Here is a 23110-nt window from a genome sequence, read left to right on the forward strand (position 1 = left end):
CTGAAGCGGACAGAGAAATGCAGGAGCGAGCGCGTGTTCGGTTTACGGGGACGGGGAACAGATCCTGCAGGACAGGATGAACGGAAAGACCGGCCGGGAGCAGCACATCCAAACGAGACGCACACGAGAGGACGCGCGTCCGAGGGGAGGCCTGCTTCTCTTTCTTACCTTCCGGTCTTTTCCAAAAGACGAGTCACCTTCTGAGCCACGAGTCTGTAGAGGCCACGTCGCTGTCTGCACCAAATGTCCCCATTAAAAAAACAACAACCTCATTTCGTGTGTGTGTGACCTTTGAAGCCATTGGATTTACGGCATGAGCAGGTCCACTCACCTGACAGCAGCAGAAACACGCGGGGGTCAAAGTTCACACTGAACAGAATGAGCTCAGGTGAAAAAATTCAACCACCGGAGAAACTTTGCACCAAATTCACTTCAGCTTCACTTTATTATGAGAAGTTTAGTTCACTCGCTGCAGGAAAAATCAGCTCATTTTCTGTGGCTGGAGGCGTCAGTGGGCCGGTGGGACCATCTAACAGTCCGGCAGGCCGGGATCACCCCGGCCCCCTTCCTGGTCAGGTCCCTCCTGCAGCGGGAAAACAAACTGTCAGCCCGTTAAAAGACCGGACGGGAATCCGGTGGAATCACCTCAGCTTCTCTCCTTTTTGCTAATTTCACGTTAATTCAACTGAGAATTTTTCTAGTTCCCGTCGTCAGACTTCAGAACCGATCAACAAGAGCCGTTCCGGCCTCAGGTACTTGAACGAACTGCCCCGAGTTCCCCCCGTTGACCCATTAAACCTCCCCAGAGCCACGACGGAAACCTGCCGCGTGGCGCCGACAGGTGAAGCCGGGTCCCGGTCGTTTCCCGTCACGGTGATGGAAACGCCGCGAACCACGATGAAGGTTGGTCCCGCGGCGACCGAACAGTCCGGTCGACTTCATACCTCGGGTTTATTGAACGTCTCTCCTCCGGCTCAGTTGAACTCACCTCAGCTGGGTTTTTGTTTAAACTCGTAAAACGACGCTGAACTAACTATTAAACCTGAGTTCAGTTAACGCACATTTTTGAGGCAGCAGATGAACAAACCAACGTAAAATAATTCGCTGCTTCTTTAGAAAACTTCACTGAAGTTCCTTCAATCAGCTCATTATTTAAGTTGGAACAGCTCATCTTTAAAAGTCACACTAAAAAAAAATCTGAAATTTGAATTTGAATGAATTTGAAGTTAATAAGGAATGAGAACTCCTGGAGGAGTTTAACTCCTGGAGGAAAAGGGAAACGCTCTTTGACTTCCACTGCAATGGACCCGAGGCTGAAACGCAGACTGGGAACATCAGGTGGATTTAGGCTTCAGCTCAGCTCATTTTGAAGCTGCTTTGGGCGTAAAGACGAAGCCGAACGACGCGGCAGTGAAGGAGGCCGACGGCGGGAATTTAACTGTCGCCGGGTTTCCTTGAATGCACCAACAAGGCCGCGTTCATTCAAAGCCGTCCCTCGCAGCGTCCCCGTCCCGTACCGTGGCAGGTCAGGGAGCCAGACCCAGCCAAACCCCGACTGAGCCGCATCGGCCCGTCTCCTCCCGCCCGCCGAATCACCGCCTCCCTGCCGAACAATGCATCCGTGATTTACTATTCACACACCGGACATGTGCAAAACAAAAAAATAACCAGGAGAGGAAACGGTTGGAGGGAAACTCTTCAAAATACGGTGAAAACAGGGTTAAGTGGTAGTGTGTGTGTGTGTGTGTGTGTGTGTGTGTGTGTGTGTGTGTGTGTGTGTGTGTGTGTGTGTGTGTGTGTGTGTGTGTGCGCACGCTCGCATTTCCTCTCTGAATCCTGACTAATGACACACGTCCATCCCTCTTCCCGCCAACGCAACCTGGCGGCAGCTTCACGGAGGAACAGGACGTCACGTGACCACCGCTGTTGGTCTCGGAGGAACCACTGGAGACAGATGTTACCGGAACTAGTGGAAACACAAACTCTTGAGCTCTTGAGTCTGCATTGAATAAACTTTATTAGTCTGCAGCTCCGCCGACAGAGACACGGCGCTGCAGCATCAGGACAGAGTGACATCAGAAACACGTCCACACACACAAGGATACGAAATACGTCAGAATCACAAAAATAAAACTTTTACATTCAGATTACTGTGGGTCTGATTTTACACAGAGGGGACAGGATGAGACGCTGCAGGCGATGGACCTGGCATCGGAGACGGAGACGACCGGTGACTTCACAGATCCTCCCTGGTGGAAAAGGGACAGTTTGGCCCGAGCGGTTTCGGGTCATCGGGATAAACGCTACTCTTTTACTTAGATGTTGTGTTTCTCTGCGTATCAAAGGCACTGAACCGAGGCCGAGCAGCTGCCGAATCCTCGAGGACCGTGGCCACAGTCCTGTCATAGGAACAGAGGGTTTCAAAGCACGTCCCGACCGAGACACCGGAGGACTGGAGCCCTGGAGCGCGGACGCGCAGCAGGACTCGAGTCAAAGCCTGGTCTCACGCAGAAACGAGGAGGCACTGCTGTGAAAAGGCCTTGAGCGAACTCAACCCGGAAAAGCGGACTTTTATCGTGGAAGGCTTTGGAGAGGAGGTGGATTCTAGGGGTAGTTCTGCTCGCCGACTTAATATCTGAGATCCGGGACCAGCCGCGTCAGTAGAAACAAGTCTGACGGGACGGGAACCGGCTGGGATGCGGCCGAGGATCCCTCGCTGCACCAGGCTACAACTGTTCCTCTGGCTAGGCTCAGATGTGTCCTGCTAGGTTCTTTTCCAGAAGTATCCTCAGACACACGTAGGCTGTCAGGACCGGGAGGACGAGCCGCGGCACCCGGAAACGCTTGGGCCGCTACCTTCGCCCTTCGCCAGCCTTTCATTTGTTGTGGATTACATCAGATCTACCGCGGCATCAGTTGCCTGCACTGACTTTCCGACGTCGAGTCGGCGGTTGGAATTTACGGCACTGAACAGGAGACGTGAACGCAGCACGAACACGGAAACGCCGCCGTCTCGCTCTTTGTTTTTCAGAGGAAGGAATGCGGTCAGCAGAGGTCAGAGGTCAGAGGTCAGCGCTCCCCTCCTCTCTGCTGATGAGAGGAAACTGAAGCGAGCGGCTCGCGCTTCAGGACCTCGGGTCCGTCCCCGAGGACCGGTTAACGGCGAAGCTGCAGCGGTCACCTCCATTGTCATCTCCTGCCGACGCGCTGCTTTTCTAACGGGACAGACTCTGACCTTTGACCGGGTCAGTTTTAAAGTGAACGTGAAGACGACCCCCCCACCCCCCATTCTCACGCTTTAACCAGTCTACTGACTGATTTGTTTCTATGTGACTGAATGTGTCGAGTCCCCGTCGAACTCTTCAGTCAGCGTCTGCTGTTGGTGAATCTGCTCCATAAATAAAGTGACTTGACCTGTTTCACATTTCTACAGTTTTATCTACAGTGACTTTTGTTGTGACTCTCGTGATTCAGGCCGATTTATTGGAAAATACTAAACTTACATTAGAGCACAAAAAATCTTTTCTGTCTCTGCTGTGAAAAAACAAACATTTTCTTTGCGTGTTTGTGGACATTTTGGAGAGTAAATGACCCAAAGATGACTCCAACGCAACTCGTGTGTTAGCGATGTTCGACCTGCCGCTCAGGAGAAATCGCACCTTTGTGCTGCAGAGAAAAACAAGCTCATTTTGGGTCGTTGGGGACGAGAGTCCCCGCGGATCAGTCGCTACAGACCGGCGACGGTTTCTGGCAAACTGAGCTTTACTGTGGACGGGCACCTGGAGCCAAAAAGCCTAAAAAGCATTCCAAAAAGTTTAAAACTGCATGTTTCAGACGTGTTCGCCGCGCTGGCTGACTGCCACCGGGCTCCACTAAGGTCTCGGCTGGCTGACTTTTAGCTGCGTCCTCTCCACAGAGAGCTCCGTGTGAAGACGACGCAGCTGATCGGGGGGGGGGGGGGGGGGGGTCAGACGGCGGAGAGAAATAATGAGATGCTAACGAGTTGATCAACTGAACGCAGAGGTCCCAGGCTTCTGGAGCAGGGGATTATAATTCTGTTAACGGTCGCACTTCTTAAACGGAAACACCGGTCAGAAAAACGGCGAACGTATCGGTATCATATCCCGAATCCTGCAGCCAGCGGAGAGAAAACAATCGCGTCGCAGCGATTGTCGCCTGCGGATAACTCCCCTTTATCTCCGCACTCTGGGCTGCACCTCATCCGCGGAAGAAGCGATGCTTTAATAACCAAACGGGACTTGGGCAGCGTCTGATTCCGTTTTCTGCTCTGACCGACCGAGGGTCGACACGACCTCAACCTCATCTGACCCAGCTCCCGGCCCGACCGAGCGCCCCACCGGATTCACCGGTGCGTGTGAAACAGTCCAGCTCTCGGTTTGCATCGCAGGTGATCAGCAGCGTCGCCGCCGCGTGTTGCCCGCGTATTGTGGCATTTTGATAAACGAAAACGAAGGAAAAATAAGGCGGGAAAAATGATTAAAAAGGTTAAATACGAGGGTATTTCTTTCACAATAAAAGCATCCAAATGAAACCAGGATTAGTCAAACGTGAGGCTACGTTTTGCAGCACGTTTGTCACTTTTCTTCTTTGGTGTTTGGAATTCAGCTGAATTGCACAATAATTAAACTCTTACCAAAATAAAAGCAGAATATTTTTGACTCAGTCTCTTTGTTTCTTTCTTTGTTTGCTTGCTGCCCAGTTATTTAGACGTGCAATGAGATGCGATGTTGACGAGCTCCTCAGTATAAAAAGCCCAGACTTTGACCTTTGACCTTCCGTAGCCGTCGGTTTGCTGATTCGTTCCCCTCTCAGTCCGAACGTCGGCGGCAGAAATGTTGACCTGTGGTGATATTTTACATTTGGACCTCTCCTCAGCTCAGTCAGTCTCTTGGCGCTCTAGTCCTCGGCGTGGTTGTACAGGGTGTCTGCGGTGGGGTTTTTGCGGTGGGACGGGGGCACCAGGTGGTCGGGCAGCTCGGTGGGCAGCTCGTAGCCCTCCAGCTTGATCTTGATGAGGTGCTGTGCCAGGGCGAACTCCTCGTCGTCCAGCATGCCGTCCCGGTCGCAGTCGGCCAGCTTCCAGATCTTCCCCAGCACGGTGTTGGGCAGCCGCGAGTTCATCATCTCCTTCTTGGCGTTGACGCCGGTGATCTTGCCGTTGACGGGCATCAGCGTGTAGAAGATCTCGTCGTAGCGGTGCTTGTCGCGGCTCACGATCCAGTCCTCGGCGTCGGCCCCGGCGCTGATGCCCTCGCCGTAGCCCTGACCGAAGGGCCCGTCCTGGGAGCCCTCGAAGGCGCCCCCCGACACCATGGCCGGCGGCTGCTTGGACTCCTCCTCCCGGATCATCGCCATCAGAACGGCGATCTTTGTGGCCAACATCTTATCCACCGACTCGATCAGCTTCATCTTCAGAGACGGGAACTTACTGAAGTCGTAGTGCTGCAGCATGTCCTGCAGGAGGAGACAGACACACAAATCTTTAGATCACTGTTTCACGAAACCTTTTTGGCCCCTCGCTAAAACTGCGGTTAACGACCTCACGAATCAGAGCTCGGACTCTCCGGGAGTCTGCTGTGTTGGGCGCCTGGTTCTCAGTCAGACAGGCCATCACCTCCGACCTGTCCAACACGTGTAACTGCTGTTACAGGTAGGTGCAGATACAGGCCAGAGCTTCTGCAGCTCCCCATCCGGCCGCTCACTCTCAGCTCCTCCAAGGTGCTTTTCTTTCCCTCTTTACCCCCGTAGCTAAAAGTTCGCTTTCTATTATGTAACATCGGTCTGTGACGTCAAGCCTCGTTAAACATTTCACGGAATGTATTTTCTTCGCTTTGCCAGATAATGGGTTTAACCCTTAATGAACTGTTTACCAGCCGATGTAACTGTCCCTGCAGTTCTTACTAACCACTGACAGAGGGCGATGGAAACCACACAGGAGGAGCTGACCTTCAGAACCCGGTGATTAAAGGATTCAGTGAAGAAGCCGGATGAGCTCAGAGCTGAACGGAGATGTGATCGGACCGAGCTGAGCTGAGAATCAAACCTTCCGGCTTCTCGACAGAGAAGCTGCAGCTGGACACGAAAACATGACACTGAGCTGCAGGGGGACTCAGCGTGTGAGTCTGCGCGAGGATCCAAACACGACACAACACATGCCAGGGTGTGTGTGTGTGTGTGTGTGTGCTGTTGTAGTACACACCTCACCAGGGAACTAAAAAATCCGAAACATCCTCTCTCACCAGAAATTCCACAAAAACAAGTGTAGCTGAGGAACACACACACACACACACACACACACACACAGCTCTCTACAGGCCTGAGAGCAGCTGGAAACTGTGTGTTTTCAACCAGTGACCTGCCTTTCAACCTCTCTCTGACATCAGCAGAGCTCTGGGTTTAGTCACGCTCAGATCACAGACTGTTCTCCCGGTGTTTGTGCTTGTTTTCAGCCAGACACACGTGGTGGAACGTGGTGTTTTTTAAAATCTCACTTCAAACTAATGCAGTGCAAGGTAGGAAGGTGGGCAGGATGTCCACGTAAATCTGGGCACCCCTCAGACAACTGGAGCTGTTTTTAAAGCCTCTATCTGTTTCCATTCAGTCAAACTGTCCCGTTAAAAGCTGCTGAATCAGCTGTGGTCGGTTCCTGTCACGGATGTTCAGACAGCTACCACTGGATCACTGTGACACTGAAGGACACTTAAAAACAGGAAAATTCCGAATGGAGTTCTGCAGTGAGAAGGTGCGTCTTTCTTTTGTGATTTCTGAGTGAATTCTGAGAGGCAGCGGAGGTGATGATGTGTGCAATGCAAGTTTGTACAGCTGCACCATGATGAAGTTATCAGGGCAGGAATACTTGAAAACACTGATAAGGTAAAGTGCAGTACAGACAGTGCTCTAAATAAGAGCAGACTAGAAACCAGGGTGATTATCATTAAAGAAGAAAAAGAAAAGAAAAAAAAAACGGTGAAGCTCACGATACTCATTTTGACCAGAGCGGTTTGTACCTGCATCTTGGCGACGTTGGGGAAGTCCCCGGGGCTGATGTGATGCTCTCTCTGCAGGATGGTGTAGATCTCCGGCAGCCGCATGATCAGCTCGTCCTTCTTCTTCTCCCGCCCGAACAGCGACGGCATCTCCTTCTTCAGGTAACTGATGATGTAAGCGTGCACCTGCGGGGGGGAAAGCGACGGCAGCAGAAGATTAGAGACGTTTTTTCCAACACAATCCTCCATTTCATCTGATAAAAATAACCAGAATCAGCTGATGGTTTAAGAAAGAGTCCGACACTTTCTGAGATTTCTGAGAAGTGATCAGCTGATTGACAGAAAATTCACCAATATTTTAAAATGTATTCAGCAACTGTGAGACGCCTGACACGGTATTTTGGAAGACGGAAACTTGACAGTTCCTCGAAGGAAAAGCCAAAAACACATGCACATCCCCGTCCCGTCCCGTCCCGTCCCCCCCCCCCCCCCTGCAGTGAGACCTTGGCTGAGCTTCGTTCAACAACAAACCTGTTTATACAACAGTTTCCTCAATCACAGAGCTGAGACAGGAAAACCGCTGTCCGCACTGCCAGAGGCCAGGAGGGAGAAGACAGCGGAGATAAAATGAGATCACCTCTGGCGCCGCACGAGGGCGCAAGTGAAAGGTCAGGCGTCCTCTGGGAATCCCGAGCGCCTCCAGCGGCTTTTACTGAAATCCCCCGAGTGGTTTTTGAGATCGGAGCCCACTTAATGAATCACCACAGCCAATAGTCTCAGCTGGTTTTAGCCAAACACAGACGAATCCCGTCACCGTGCTGGTAACAACAATGTCATGTTAGGAAAAGGAAAACGAGGCGGTAGATGGTCGGAGGGACCACACCGGTGGCTTTGTGTGTTTTAACTCATTTACTACACACCGCCATGTTTAAACCGTGTCGCTGTGCCTTAGGGACGCTGATGCATTTTGTCTTCAGTTCCAAGGAGCCACTGGCTTCCATTCATTTCGTAATGAGGTCGTTCAACCTGCATTGTGAGCTTAGAATTACGAGTTAGGGTTTAATGCCGTACAGAAATCAATGGAAATCAACGGACGCCTGGAACAGTGGGAAAAACACATCTAAACTCTGAAAGCGTGCAACATGCATCTAAAAATGGTGAGCAAAGATATAAAGTCTACGTCATTAGTAGTTACGGTCAGGAGGTCAAACGCACTGACTTCAAAAGCCCAGTGACAGTCAGGCTCTGGGTGAGATGTCTCCCCCTGGACCAACGTGGTGGTGGACAGACTGACTGTGGTCAAAAACCCTCAAACAGCGTTTCCATTTGCAACCATGCATATAAACGAAATACTGTTCCTCTCTGAGGCAAAGGTAAAAAAGAAAACAAAGAAAATGGACAAAAGTACAATACAGACGAAACAATCAAATAAGAAATGAGTCCCTGAGAGGCCTGACGGGAGAGGAGACCAAACTTAATCATCTCAGACCGTGAGCAAAGGGTTTTCTCTTGTTGTGTGGATGACATGAACGAAACAGAAAAACAGGAGACCAAACAGCAGGGGAAACTACGCTGCTGCCGACGGATGGATTAAATTGAGGAGGAGGAGGAGGAGGAAAGAATGCAGGAGCGCTGAGACCCTGCAATCCTTCAGAACCAGCCCTCGGCATTATGGGAGGTGGAGGGAAGGAAGGAAGGAGGGAAGGAAAGGAGGGAGGGGTTATGAAAGGAGGGAAAGAGGTCATTGAATTTCTGAAGGCAAACTGCCAGAGTACATCAGTCCCACTTATCGATAGTTAATAGAGGACGGAAGAACAAAAATAAATTCTAAGAGACGACCGGACGGTCTGAGGGGGCCAAGTGTCTACACGTGATAACGTACAAAACAAAAAAAGGTGTCATGATATTTCTAAGAGGTTTGTTTAGTAGAAATCGTTCAGCAGAGCACAAACTTATGGAACATACTGTTCGCACAGTGGGATCATTGTCGGGGAGGGTCTCGCAGTCTGTGCAGCCAACACCACCAACCCCAAGAGTGAGCCTGTAACTACAAGTGAACCAGACGGAACATGATTAGCATGGGGACCGCTGCGTTGCTGGGAGTAGTTCTTAGGTTTTGGAGGGCTTCTGAGGAGCCCTCATCAAGCCTCATCAGCCCTCTTTCAGGCCTCTTCAGGCCTCTTCAGGCCTCTTCAGGCCTCTTCCACACCTGCAGGTTGGTTCATTTGCTCCGGTCCGGTCGGTTTTTGTTCTTACTGGCTTTTTTTTTTTCTTTAAAACAAGCCAACCTACGTGTCTTTGTGACATGTAAAAGTATCCTTGACCTTAACGCTGCACTTTACTGAACCCGATGTCTTTGCCGATCTTCTCTCATGCTTTATTCGTCTTATCAGACTGAAAATTGATCAGCTTGTGAATCATGAGAAACAGGTAGACACAGGACAAAAGAGACAACTTTAAGAGCAAATTACTGGAGGTTCTACTGTGGGATCCCCGTCTCTTTTTAATGGACCACATGGAGGACGCAGACACAGACGACAGTGGTTTTAACAGACCACAAACAAACGTCATCAGGGTCCGGTTCAAAGCGGACCGAGTCTGGGTCCGGGTTCATTAGTCCTCACCGGGATCTGACTGACAGCTTTCTCACCAGCCCAAACAAAGCGCACTAACTGGACAAACACCAGAGCCCGTTTTAACCGCGTGAAAACACCCCAATCCCCGATTCTGAGCGTTACAGGTTCAGACTGTACCTGTACCTCATCGATAATGACTGGCAGGTACAAGCGGGATTAAAAACAGGTGTTTTGTAGCGTAATATTTATGAGAAACCTGATAAAATACACAACCCCCTCATTTGTTAACCATGGATACCAAACGATTCTGCATAAATCTATAAGTCACTTCTAACTCGCTTCCTTGACAGATTTATATTAAAATCCCATATCTACCCTCACACAGTCATGTGGTTGGTCACTTCTGCTTTCACACCACAAACGAACCACACTAGCGTCCACTGGGAAGTGGACTGGGACCACAGACCGGCGGGTGAGGTGGTGAGCGGTGGACAATGGATGCGTGTTGTGTTAAGTTCCCGCAGCGGTTAAAGGTTATCTGGGGAAGGGTAGGAAACCTGGAGGCCTGATACGACTCTGCCCACCTCCCTGAATGCATCACTGATTAGCAGCTGAATTGAAATGCCTGGATGTCGGACTTCCCTTTTACCACTCGAAGACCGCCTCAGAGTTTCCACTAGAAAACAATCCCCATCTGTTAGTGGACGGCGGCCAGATCTGGTCTTTGCTTCACAACCGAAACAACGCAGGAAGAGAGCTGTTTCACCAGAGCGTATGAGCCCGGGGAGGATTTTATCCTCACATCTGTGTTCGGTGCGGAGCATTCACACGGGACAAACACATCTACTCCTCAAACTGCAGGAGCCTCAGGCTGACGAACCTCCTGAATCTGCAGACTAAAGGCTCTCAGCGCTCTCACTACTGGTTTCCACCGCAGGTCTCATGCTTCACCCAAGAGAGGAAGAGCGGGAAGCAGCAAGTCCGTCATGACAAAAACACAACAAACAATCCAAATGATCAAACTGACAATGTCATCAGATTAACTCTGGGTTTGGACAAACCTGGTAAATCGGTGCTGAAATACACAGTTACTTCTACTGACACATTTACAGATACTACAAAACTAGAGAGTAGACAGGCCGGTGTGAAAGTTCGTGTGTGAAATTTTAATTACCTGAGAAAAAACCTGGCTGTGTTATGAGAATGAAATCTTCATTTTACCAGAAAAACCTAAAACCTTACCTGAATAAAAATGGAATTTTACAAGAAAAAGTCATGATATTATGAGAATAAAAAGTTTTTTTATTGAAAGAAAATCAAAATGTTGTATGTTTTGATTTCTTACACCTCTACATTTCCTCCACATGTCCAGCCACATACTAGGTTTTGACCCAGTGTTGTCTAATGACAACGGCTGCCTTTGCTGCACCTGAAAATAAGCAAAGCGTTAAAGGTGCAGACCTTCAAACCAAAACAATGAGTTGAAAGACGCCAAAATGCTCCGCAAGGCTGAGGGGCAACCGCAGAGGCAGGTGGTGGGTTCATCGCTGCGAACGACTCCAATTGATCCACCAGCGGGTGAGTGAGGTCAAGAAAAGTGAAGGGAGGGAGGTGAGCAGAGTTTCAGAGCTGAAAACGACCGTCACCTCCGACGCTGGTGTGAAAAGAAACACGAAGAAACGAAGGTTTTTCCTGCAGGAAGTCGTTTTCTTCAGGAACCGAACAACAGGCACATTTACCTCCACCCTCTGAACTTCAAACACAACACTGACACGGACTGATGGAGGAGCTTCAGGCTCCACACAGAAACATTTCAAACCGACTCCTGATTTATTACTCCCAACCTCGCAGGAAGCCTCCTCCTCTCTTCAGAAGATTTACGGAAGGAAGAGGAGTTTGCTCTTGAGAAAAACACGTCCATGACCGAAACTCCAAGCAGTCGGTCTAAACAAAGCTCCGGGATCAGTGCGGACGAACCGACAAAGGTCACGACCGCAGCAGTCAGGGGTGATTTCCCACATTTTAAATATAGTCTGACTTCTGGGCTAGAAAAGGGCCACGTTTTTTGATTCCTGCATCTTCCTCTTCAAAATTACACTCTGGAAAAAAAACAGCTATTGTTGTCTGTGGTTACAGACCAAAGAAAGACTCCTCCACAGGCTCTCGTCTGAGGCAGAAACGAAAGCTAGAAATGTAGCGCCGAGGCACGGTGACTTCCGAGCCTCAGGTGGCAGGAGTATCCAGCCGACTGCCGCGCAGACTGCAATACGAATTAAGAGCCGGATTTTCTGGGAAAAGCAGAAATGACCCATTTCCCAAGTCCCATTTTTTGCCACCAGAAGCACAAAAACTGCAGGGACGTTTGCAGCCAGGTCTGGCGGCGCTCACGGTGTAAAAACTTTGGCGATAGGAGTTAAGGCTTTTGGATGAACAGCAGGAGATCTCCATAAAGTCTGAGTCTCACTGAGGGAGAGAGAAACCGGTACTGGCTTGGCATCACCATGGGAACCTTAACTGAAGCTGGTCTCTGTGCTGTTTTTCTTTAATGCATTTTGTTTCTACTTCCAGCTTCGGCAGAATATCCTTTGCCTTCCGGCTGTTTCGGCAGAACGTTTCATTAAAGCTCCCCAGGTTTCAAAGCAGTGCATTTCAGTTGATATCAGCCGGTTCCTCTCAGCAACTTCTCCGTTTACTTCAACTCACTTAAACAGTGAGTCACATCTAAGCTCCCTCTTTCACTGTGTAAACTAAAGTTTGCATTCTTCATCTCTTTCACTTCCTCAGCTGCTTCTTCACACAACGTCCAGCCGGCAACGCAGCTTTTCCAGAAGGAAAAAAACCACGGCAGTATCTTCAGAAACCGCACGGTCTAGTTATTTTGTGTAGAACTTTTAATTCCTTTTGTCATTTAAATGAACTCTGTTTCACTCTGTCTGTTGGTTTGATTGTTTGTTTGTTTCTCAGCAGGATCACACAAAAACTGAACTGAACTGATTTGCACCGGACCTGGTGGAGGGACGGGTCACGGGCCAGGGAAGATTCCATTACATTTTGAGGCCGATCCGAATCATTTACTATAAATTTGAATTTTTTCCTCTGGAGTCTGGTGTACGTGGGTGGGGGTCTGCGCTCTACTGAGCCCATTTTCTAGTTACAATTATCTTTCTTTTTTTTGGGGGGGGGGGTGGGAGTTTTTTGTAATAATTGTGGCAACAAATGACTGAAACTGCTGCGTTGCATTTGAATGGGGCTCATCTAACAGTTTCCCTCTGCTTTCCAGGCTTTGTGCTAAGCTAGGCTAACACATCCTCATCCTGGATCTATGTCTGTACTGAAGTCACAGATGTTCCAGATGAACATCAGTCAGATCTCTGAGTACAAAAACATTCCTTTGAAAAACACCATTTAATATGAGAGATGTGATTAAGCAGGTATATTCTGCTTTATTCCTGAAAACTGGCCCTTTTGAGAAACTGTGCGATAATCACTAAATTCCCCTGAGAGTGACCACATTCCCACGGCTTTTGCCGACTGGGATACACAACCAAACTTTTCGAACGATATTCCCAAAGTTCCATGATTCCTGGAGGCGTCAGTGTTAACGCCAACCACAACACGTAATTTCCCGTCTCACCTTGGCCAGACGAGCCCTCTTTATGAGGTCGTTGAGTTTACGGAGGGCGGCGTTCCTCGGGAGACTCTGGATGTCCCTGAACAGGTCCTGAGACTCGGCCTCAAACAGACGCCTGGGGGAGGAGGAGGAAAGTAGACGGATAAGTGAATGAATGAATGAATGAATGAATGGTGTTACTGGGTAAATGAGCACACATTCAAATTTTGCTGTAAATGTATGAATATACAACAAAGAATTGAAGGGATGAAGGGATGAATTTGCAGACAGATGAAAGAAAAAGTAAAGGAATTAACTGAATGAATAAAAAAAACGAGTTAAGTGAAAAAATTGATATGGTAATGGTAAATGAACGAATGAGTGAATGACTGAAGGAGTAAATGAATGAATCAGTAAATAAATAAGTGACTAAATAAATGATCGAATGACAAAGCAGATGAATGAATGTGTACATGAATAAATTAGTAAACGACCGAATGAATGAATCAACAAATGAGCGAATGAGCAAATGGCTGAATGACTAAATGAATGAATGGGTAAAATAATGAAGGACTGAGCACGTGACCTCATGTTTACCGTGGCCTCTGCTAAATGAATGAAAACGTGAACGAGTGAACGACCCGCTCTCTCACCTGTTCTCGGTGTTCTGCAGCGGCTTGGCCCAGAAGGAGCCCAGATAAACTCTCACCACCTCCGGGGTGTTAATCACCTTCCCCAGTGACCACATGAGGGCGCCGTACACCCGCATCAGCTGCTGGGTGTCCACCTGAGGGCACAGGTGAGGAGGAGCAGGAAGTCAGACTGATACAGGCGAGCAGCGGCCGTCGACTGTTTCCTAACAACGACGACGAAGCCGCCCTGGTCCTACCTGGTCAGCCTTGTTCAGGACGACTCGGATCTTGTCGTCTTGTCCTTTGAAGGCTCTGATGGCCTCGGAGAACTCGTCAGAAATGTCCAGCTTGTGGGCGTCGAACAGCAGGATGATCCGGTCCACCCGCTCCCCGAACCAACGCAGGACCTCCGCAAAGTCATAACCTGAGGACGGACGCACAGACAGAAGGACGATCAGTTCGCAAACGGTAGCGACAGCCACACCAGGGTCCAACTGACGGTCGTTTTCGCAATCGGCGAATCGGTGAAATGTCGAGAACGGTGAAAGAAAGCCAATGGCCAAGGTGACAGGTGACCCGGGTTGTCTTTAGACGTCACAACGCAAAAGCTAAAGATATTCACTTTATAATGATATGAAACAGAGAAAAACAGAAAATGCTCAAAGTTTGGACGACTTACCAGATAAAATCTGCCTTTTTTCACAAATTGTGCTTGAAAAAGGCCCGAAACAATTTGATGATCAAAACGGTAAAAAGTCCATTTTAGGCACTAATGAGCGCAACTCTGATGCTATTTATCCAATATTCAGCAAATTACCTGAAAAGTGTTTTACAAAGTTTGCATTTAAATACAAGTTTGACCAGTTTATTAAGTTGTATTTTAAGAAGTCGGAATCTACTGTGCAAACGTATATTATGCTGAATTTACCATGTGAGCCTCATAGTGCAGTAGTTTCACCCACTGGCCCGGAACCAACGTGTCAACACATGACGGACTGGTGAGAAAACAGGCCAACCCCAGAAGTGTCACAGTAACTGGAGTTAGTGAGAGCTCTAACGCTAACGGTGGGAGGTGGGATACGAAGCTTTCTAACATCCGGGGAGGGAAATGCAAATGTTTTATCTGCAAAACACATTTCAGAGATGAATTATAGTTTTTTATAGTTAGACAGCAGAAAGCAACGAGGGCATATCAACTGTGTGTGTGTGTGTGTGTGTGCCTGTAAAGTGATCTGTGGCAGTCTGGGTGTGGTTCCTCTAAAACTGGGTGACACTCAGCCCTGAACTGGAAACTAAACAGAGACAAAAGCTTTTAAAACTTGAACGGGAAAATTCCTCCAGCGGAAGGAACAGACAGACTCAGATTTCTACCTGAATTCTACTTTTCTTTACTGTGTCCTGTCCCTCGCTGCTGCTGCTGCTGCTGCTGCTGCGGCGACACAGTTTCCCATCGGAGTCATTTTCAAAATCACCACATTTTTAAGGATCCTGTTACAGGCTGTTTCAGCAGACAGCACAACTCTGAGGTACTCGTACTTCAGTGTTTATTCTGTAGTTCAAATCCACCACTTTTCTTATTTATACTCCACTACAATCATCAGACACCTGGAGTCATTATTACTTAAGCTTTTACATAGAAAACGTATAATTACCTTAATAAAAAGGAAAAATGCTTAATAATAGCCGTGTTTTCATGATTCAACACTGTAAAAGGGACCATTCTGCGTAACAAGTTGTCTGACACAATCATTTATGTACAGTATGCAACTTCAGGGATGAGACAGCAAACTGCATCCACTGATGAAGAACAAAAGACGCAGCTGAAACCTCTGACAAAAAAAGCCAGTAAGTGGCCCTTGAGTTCAGATCATTTTGTCAAAGCACTGCTTCCATAGTCAAAAATGAACTTAACACATATTTTTACACAGTGTAATTGCCCTTTTTTTTTTTTCTAACATATGTACAGGATGTCAATGCTTCCACGGGACAAACATAAACTTATCACTTACAGGGATTTGACTTCAGTGGGTTTTCGATACTAAAACAGACATTATCACGTGACATTATTGTCCAGTGCCAACGTCAGACCACAGCTGCTCACACTATCCACTCGGAAGGGCTGCAACTAACGATTATTTTCATTACTGATTAAATCGGCCCGATTATTTTCTTTATGAATTGAGTCATTGTTTTGTCTGGAAAATGCCGGAAAATAGTGAAAAAAATGCCCGTTTTAATCCAGGTGAGGTCTTCAAATGCCCCGCGTTGTCAACAGTCCCAAATCCAAGGGAAAGCCACGAATCCTCATGTTTGAGACGCTAGAAACAGAGACATTTTGACATTTTTGATTAAATAAATGACTAAAAACATAATTATTTGATTATGAATATGCCGATGAACTTTCTGTCCATCGACTTATCGATTAATCAACTCATCGTTGCAGCTCTAGGTCAAAGGTCATGGACCAGGACCGGACTACCGGAGAAAGATCCAGGAGGGCGTTTGCATCCGACGCCAGGGACAGAACAGGGGCAGCGGTTGCCAGACTTACATAGCTGCGACAGACTGGAAGTCCTGAAAAAAGCCAGTAAGTGGACCTTGAGTCAAGACCGTCACCGTGAAGAATGAAGTTTAACACTTAAACGACATTATACCAAACGCACACAGCGACCGGGCGGGTCGCCAGAGTAACCGGAAACACAGACGCTGGACAGATGTTGCCGTCCAGCTTTTGAAACACATCATTTAAATGCCACAAGCACCACCAACGCAACTCCCTTCTCCATCGGCTGCGTGTGTCTGGAGGCAGAAATCTCTCATGCTGCACAAATAAAAGCAAAAGTATCTGCCTGAGCAGACGCCGCCGGAGAGACGACGTCCTGTTGGGATTTAGATGAACCCACCCTGAGGTGTCATAAAGGCACTCAACTAGTGACTCTCCTCCACTTTTGAGACGCAGAGGTTCTAGCGAGGCCGACATCAGGCCGCCAGCCTGCTGGTCCAGACCCTGATTTTTCGTCCACAGGAGAAGTTTTCCACTGGTCCAACCCCTGACTCAGCTGTACCTTCTCCAGACGCACTATTGTATTTGTCCACACGCACACCTGCCGGAGCTGAATACATGCAACAACATAGACCACAACCAGTCTGCCTGAACACACACAAACACACACACACAGGAACACCTTCAGTAAACACGTCACCATCCAGGCTTTTCATTCCGGTCTGTGCTTTTAAATTGGCTGCATCAGACCTGTTTTAATCAACACTTGACCTTGTAATGCTTCAATTAAAGCCCCCAAAGAGTCTAAAGTGCTGCTAGCGTCCTCTAGAGGCTACAGTGATCATTACAGCCACAATAATAAAGTGTCAGACAGATTAAACTGCTTCGCCATCTTCTACCAAAAACAGAAATCTACGTATCTACAACACTGAACACCGTTTTCAATCAATTAATCTGTAATGGCTGAGGTGCTGTACAGTAGGTTATATATGTGTGTGTGTGTGTGTGTGTGTGTGTGTGTGTGTGTGTGTGTGTGTGTGTGTGTGTGGTGTCCATTTAACATGGAGGCATGGCTGTCCACACTCACAACATCACTTGTGGACACAACACAGACACACTCAGCAACAGAGTTGATGATGGGGGAGGAAAACAGGTTAGACTGTCAAAAACATTTTTTCACTCTTATCTGTGTGTGTTTGTGTGTGTGCGAGTGTATATAGAGTGGAGTTGAGTATGTGTTACGATGCAGTCAGACAGAAAAACCCGCCTGGCGACACGTACCGCGTGGTGCGGGCGGCACGGGCAGGGTTGTAACCAGAAACTGCGGGAGCCAGCGTGGCTAGCGGGCTAACAGCAGCGGTCCACCAATTTGTCGGCGACGCGGCGTTTGATCAAACACCCTGCTCTCGTTAACGCCAGTCGCTGGATTTGGATTATTTGACTGTGATAAAACAGGAATAAAAAGAAAGACTATTTCCTGAATGAGGGCCCAGTCACACCCCTGCTCTCAAACTGGCCGGACACTGGGGAGCCTCATGACTCTGTGCATCACATTCAACGAGATTCAACTCTGCACAAAGCGACGGAGGCGGGTGAAGCGGACGTGTCTCGCCGCGTCATTCCCTGACGTCTAAACGTGCCGCTTTCACTTCAGCGCCACAAAATCAAGATGCTTTTCAGCCGTGTGGAAACCTTTTGACGTGACGTAAAGCAAAGTCTCCTATACATAAAGAAAAAACTATGAAAACTTGAGGAAGCCGCAGGAGGATGGAGCTGGCTCAGCTGTCGGTGCACGGTGTTTGGTGATGTGGTTAAAAGCTGCGCAAAACGCTAGTGAGTGGGCCCCGAGTCAGGATTATTTTACCAAGTGTGAAGACTGACTTCTGTTGGGTGAGATCACAAAATTCACCTCAAAGTTCAACAGAATTTGAACCCCACACGAAAAGTTCTGCGAGGATTTACTTTGCTTCTGAAACCAGATTCCCTTTATACCTCTTAAATTAATACAAGCTCTCAAAATGGTGCTGTCACAAATATTAACGTGACACGGCCACATCAATCATTCTGGCAACCATTTTCGCGATCAATCTACAGGACATCAGTAAAAAGTGAAAAAAGTCCAAGGGGACATCTGCAGATGTCTTGTTTTGTCCGATCAACAGGCCGAAACCCAAAAACTCTCACTTTACTGTGATACAAGACACAGAACTAATCGCTGCAGCCCCAAACCAGACCTGTCCTCTCCAGTTTTTGTCCTGCTGTGGAGAAACAGCTACGTGGAATCGTCCGTTCATGAATAAATGATGTGTGACAATGTCTGAGGGTGAGAGAAGGAAGAGCCCCCCCCAGGTTCAGGTTTCAACTGCCGGTGGAAGGTGTTTGGCTCAGGTTTGTCCCAGGAGACGTGACGCTGTGTGTGCGGGGGAAGTACAGTCATCGGTCCTCCTTCACCTACAAGACTCGTTACAGCTGAACGCCGGCCGGAGAGACAGAACGAGAAAACGCTCCTGCGGCGTTTGGTAAGAGGAATTCCTCTGACAGAAGGTGTAACTGCTGCTGCTATTACAGGACGACTTATTACCTCACATGTTCCATTTCCTCTTAAAGGGGAAATGCCTTGAGACTAACAATACGACTTCCCCCGTGGTGCTCTAACGCGATGTATTTAGGTCTCGGAAAAAATGTGTGCCGAGTTCAGCAGGGGAAATCAGAGAGAGAACGGATGGGGACTGGTTAGGCGTTGGGAGTAAACATCGTAGCGAGCTTCCAAGTGTTTTTGCCCGTTCGGTTTTCGTTGCTGGACTCCGCCGACCCCATATGATCCCTCTGTCGTTAGACGGCGGTCGCTGACTGAGTGGGATCGGTAATTACTGTTCCGATACTAGAGGAGTGCTCCGTTGCCTCCTCTCCAATGTCTTTTCCACTATGATTCTGCCCGTCTTATCTGTATGGGGTCCCTGTATGTGGATCTTGGAGTTACAGCAATAGCAAGCCAATTTAATTTATTGGAACTCCTGGGCTGCCGCCATCTTATACGCAACAGTTTACCGGGGTTGTACATTAATAAAATATTGATAATGGAGTATTTCTGGTGCCGACCGGCGAGGGCAGCAGTGTTTAAATCGTTTAGTCCGAGTGCACATTTGCATAAAAACCTGTGACTGCACACCAGGTTCCCATCATCACAGAAACGTTTGTCGCCGCCGACGTTCACTTCTTTACACCGACTTGTTTCTTTGACTTCATCGACTTCTGGGCAAAACTGACAGATACAAACACAGGACGTCGGTGTCTTTTCCTCCCGACTTCTCCACAGTGAAGAAGTGAAGCACTTTCTACCTAAATCTGCCGTGAACATTAAAAAAAAACCACATTAAAAACAATGGCTGTCCTGTCAGAGCACTGGTATTCCTGGTGTGGAGCGGTGGGGTCACTGAGTTTATTCACTGGATCATCGGGACTGCCGGTGATGAAGCAGACCAGTGAAAACAGAATCCAGGACTAGACCGGGCTGGAGAGGGCAGCGACAAGGAGGTAAAGAGCCGGGGGAAACTGGCCGAAAGCCCAGTAAGACAGGCTGTGACGGTCAGACTGAAGAATTTAAGTAAGGCTCAATTCCAACAGTGACTCACTGACACGCAGACATTTAAATCCCCAGAAGAAGCAGGAGGAGAGAAATTAAGAAACAGAACTGAACAAAATAAAACAAAGCGAGGTGAAGAAGGGAAGTTTGTGTAGGACGTAAATAAAAAGAGAGGGGTCCGTGGGTGTAAGTCGGTGACAAGTCTTCATTTGTCCAACACGTGAAGAAACTGTGCCGGTGCACTCGTGAATAACCAGTCTCCGGAATCAGGAACTGGTAAGAAGGGGGGCAGCAACCAGCCTCGAGAAACCGGACTCGTGTCCGAGATAAAAGCCAAACTTCGGTCTTAGTTTCTTCGCAGGCTTTTCAACATGTCGCTTAAAAGGAAAACATTCACACGTCTTGATGACAAGTATCAACATCTATTTCCTTCCCCCGAGTTGCCACAATATCAACAGTGTCTGAAGGTTTCTTTCCTTGAATCAGAAACTAACATTAACTTGGTTTTGACTGCATCCAGCAAATAGCTTCAGTCGAGACCCCGAGATGTTAAACTATATCAAACCAGGGTTAAAACACTGCATGAAATAATAAAAAGGTCACATGATGTTTCCCTCGCGACCGAGAGGCCTGTGTCAGACTCCACCCTCTGATGATGACGATGACTGGCAGCAGATCAGTCTCAACTCTTCTGACCGGAGCCCAGTGGGCAAACGGCGGCTCCACCCTGCAGACAATCTGCCGGCAGCAGCTCTGCCAAACATGCAACTGCATTGTTTCCACGAAACGCACATGGAGCTCAGTGAAACGCATCCGGCACCGACGTGAACGTACAGTCGTCCCTCCTTCGACGATGTCTTTAGTTTGACAACAGTGCGATTTTTATGCTTCCACGAGGGATTAAAGGTCGTTCTACAAGTTGCAGTGTGTGTGAACCGTTATTACAAAATGCCCAGTTTGACAAAAAAAAACAGCAAATCAAACTTTTTGTTCTAACTGCATTTAAATTCCCTTCCTCTCGGATCACGATGTCCAAACCCACACTTTCCTGAGTCGACTTTGCTATTTTCACGCTTTCTTCTCCACCTTCGTGTTCGGTTACCTCTTCTTCTCGGTGGCAAACTCGAAATATCACAGAAACAGCCAGTCAATCTTGGCAGCAACATTTTCAGATGTGATTCCCTAGTCCTGCCGTCCAGTGTTTCCTCCAGACCAGTTTGCTGCCCGTAATCTGTTCACTGGTTTTCCTAAAAGCTTAAGCAACAGCCGTCATTGCTTCATGTAATTCACCGGTCCTGTCCCTGCTAACCATGTCAGTAACAGCCCTTGGCGCGGTCCAAGTGAAGTACCGACTGACGTACCACATTAAAATACATACAGCACAAATCAACGGCTTTCTGAAGGTTTGCACGATGGTTGCGAAAAAGAGCGCGTCGATTTTGTGTTTCCTTGTTGGCGTGCAGCAGGTCTACATCAAGTGCAGCCTTATCAGACGTACAAATAACTGGTGTGTGCGCGCTACGGACGGTCTCGGGTTACAGATTGTCAGTTACTAATCAGGGAGATACCCCATCAATCCCTTTATTCCCCTGTTTGACCTTTTTTTCCTTTAGTATCTACGGACTCTCAGCATGTGTGCGCAGATGAAAACACATGGTGCTGCAGGACCAAGAAAATCCATCTATCGGCCCACATCTAAGACGATTTTTCTCTTTATACTTCAACACTGTGACGCCGTGTGTGTAACTGGACTGTTTACTGTCTACACGTTGTTAAACGCTGATGGGAGAGCGGGCACGGCGCAAGTTTTCCATTGTACGGATAAAACATCAGAAATTCTTTTTGAACGGAGAGATAATGCAGCGCTCGTCCCGCAGAGAGCGCACTGAAAACGAGCAGGAGGCGCCTCCCGACGTCTTTACTGCAGAAACAAACGTGCTGTCGCAGATGACGAGACCCAAAAAGACCGAAGTCGGAAAGATGCCGTCAGTCCGGGAAAAGGACTCTGACGCTTCACGAGGAGCGTGTGAGTACGTGACTGACACGCAACCTACACAAACGTGGGATTTATGTCGGGCTTTAATCAGAGTATTTCATGTTTTACTTGCTAATATAGTAGATGTCACCTCCATGAGAACCAACATCCCTAATGTAGTGTGAGGTCCACAGCACCAATTGTATCAAGCTGCAACAAAACACGCAAACTCCACATCTGCTACACATTCGTACGTGTGGCCCAACAAACTCTACATGTTGCATAATGAATCTAACTGGAGATTCAGTCTTAAAGCTGGAAACAAATAAGTGTGACAACACACACCTGTAGCTCTACAAAACACACACGTACCTCCATGTTCAGTTTGACAAAACAAACGTGTAGGTCAGCTCCTCTACACAACAGCTGGTTTGACGTGTGTAAAGCAGAAAAACACACACACACACACACACACACACACACACACACACACATCAGTGTTTTGACCAAACATACATGTTCAGTTCGTTCTCACTGCTGAAGGTTAATGAATCACATAGAAACTGGTCTGTTTCAGAGCGGTAGCTGTGATCTCACTGAACCATCAGTGTCTGTGTTCTGGAGCTCAATCTGTCAGTGATGCTGCTGTGTGTGTGTGTGTGTGTGTGTGTGTGTGTGTGTTGAGTCACTGTTGGCCTGTTGAACGTCCTCAGGGCGGAATTCAGCCTCAGCTGAGCAGCTCTAAATGTTTCCAGATGGAGGGAACGCCCTGCTGCTGCCGCCGCCGCCACCGCCTCCTGTGGCCCACCATCCCTCCCTCTAATCCTCCAACCATCCCTCCCTCCTTCCATCCATCCATCCATCCCTCCCTCGCTCCCTCCACCCGTCCGGCTGAGGTCTTTAACTGTTGCCGTCATCCAGGCTGACTCAACACAAGAGCAACAGGGACAGAGCGAAGCGTGTCTGATCCCATCACGGCAAAAGGTTTCCTCAACCGGAGCCGGACAAGAAGACTTTGTTGTGCTTGAGCATATAACAGGTCGAAACAGAGACAACTACCCAGCAGCTATTCTGACAATTCATTAATCACTTGAGTACTGGTCCAAGCAAAAGTTCTCAAAACTTAGGAGGTGCTGTTTCTCTATTTTATGTTGTTTCACAGTAAACTGAACGTCTTTGGGATTTGGATTGATGGTCACACAAAACACGACACTGGGAGTCGTC

At 48.2% G+C, this 23110-nt stretch overlaps 1 protein-coding gene across 1 annotated transcript in view; it reads right to left on the bottom strand.

Moving 5' to 3' along the window:
- Positions 1–3953: 3953 nt before the first annotated feature.
- ehd4 (EH-domain containing 4) overlaps positions 3954–23110 on the bottom strand; it is a 58918-nt gene continuing 39761 nt past the window's right edge. The window contains exons 6-10 of the mRNA XM_040137049.1: positions 14083–14249; positions 13847–13980; positions 13218–13329; positions 7029–7193; positions 3954–5475 (exon numbers count right to left, since the gene is read on the bottom strand). Coding sequence (XP_039992983.1) covers positions 4918–5475; positions 7029–7193; positions 13218–13329; positions 13847–13980; positions 14083–14249 — 1136 coding nt within the window. The 3' untranslated portion in view covers positions 3954–4917. The remainder of the gene's footprint in view (positions 5476–7028; positions 7194–13217; positions 13330–13846; positions 13981–14082; positions 14250–23110) is intronic.

This window comes from Xiphias gladius, chromosome 10, assembly GCF_016859285.1.
Source record: "Xiphias gladius isolate SHS-SW01 ecotype Sanya breed wild chromosome 10, ASM1685928v1, whole genome shotgun sequence".
Lineage (NCBI taxonomy): Eukaryota > Metazoa > Chordata > Actinopteri > Istiophoriformes > Xiphiidae > Xiphias > Xiphias gladius.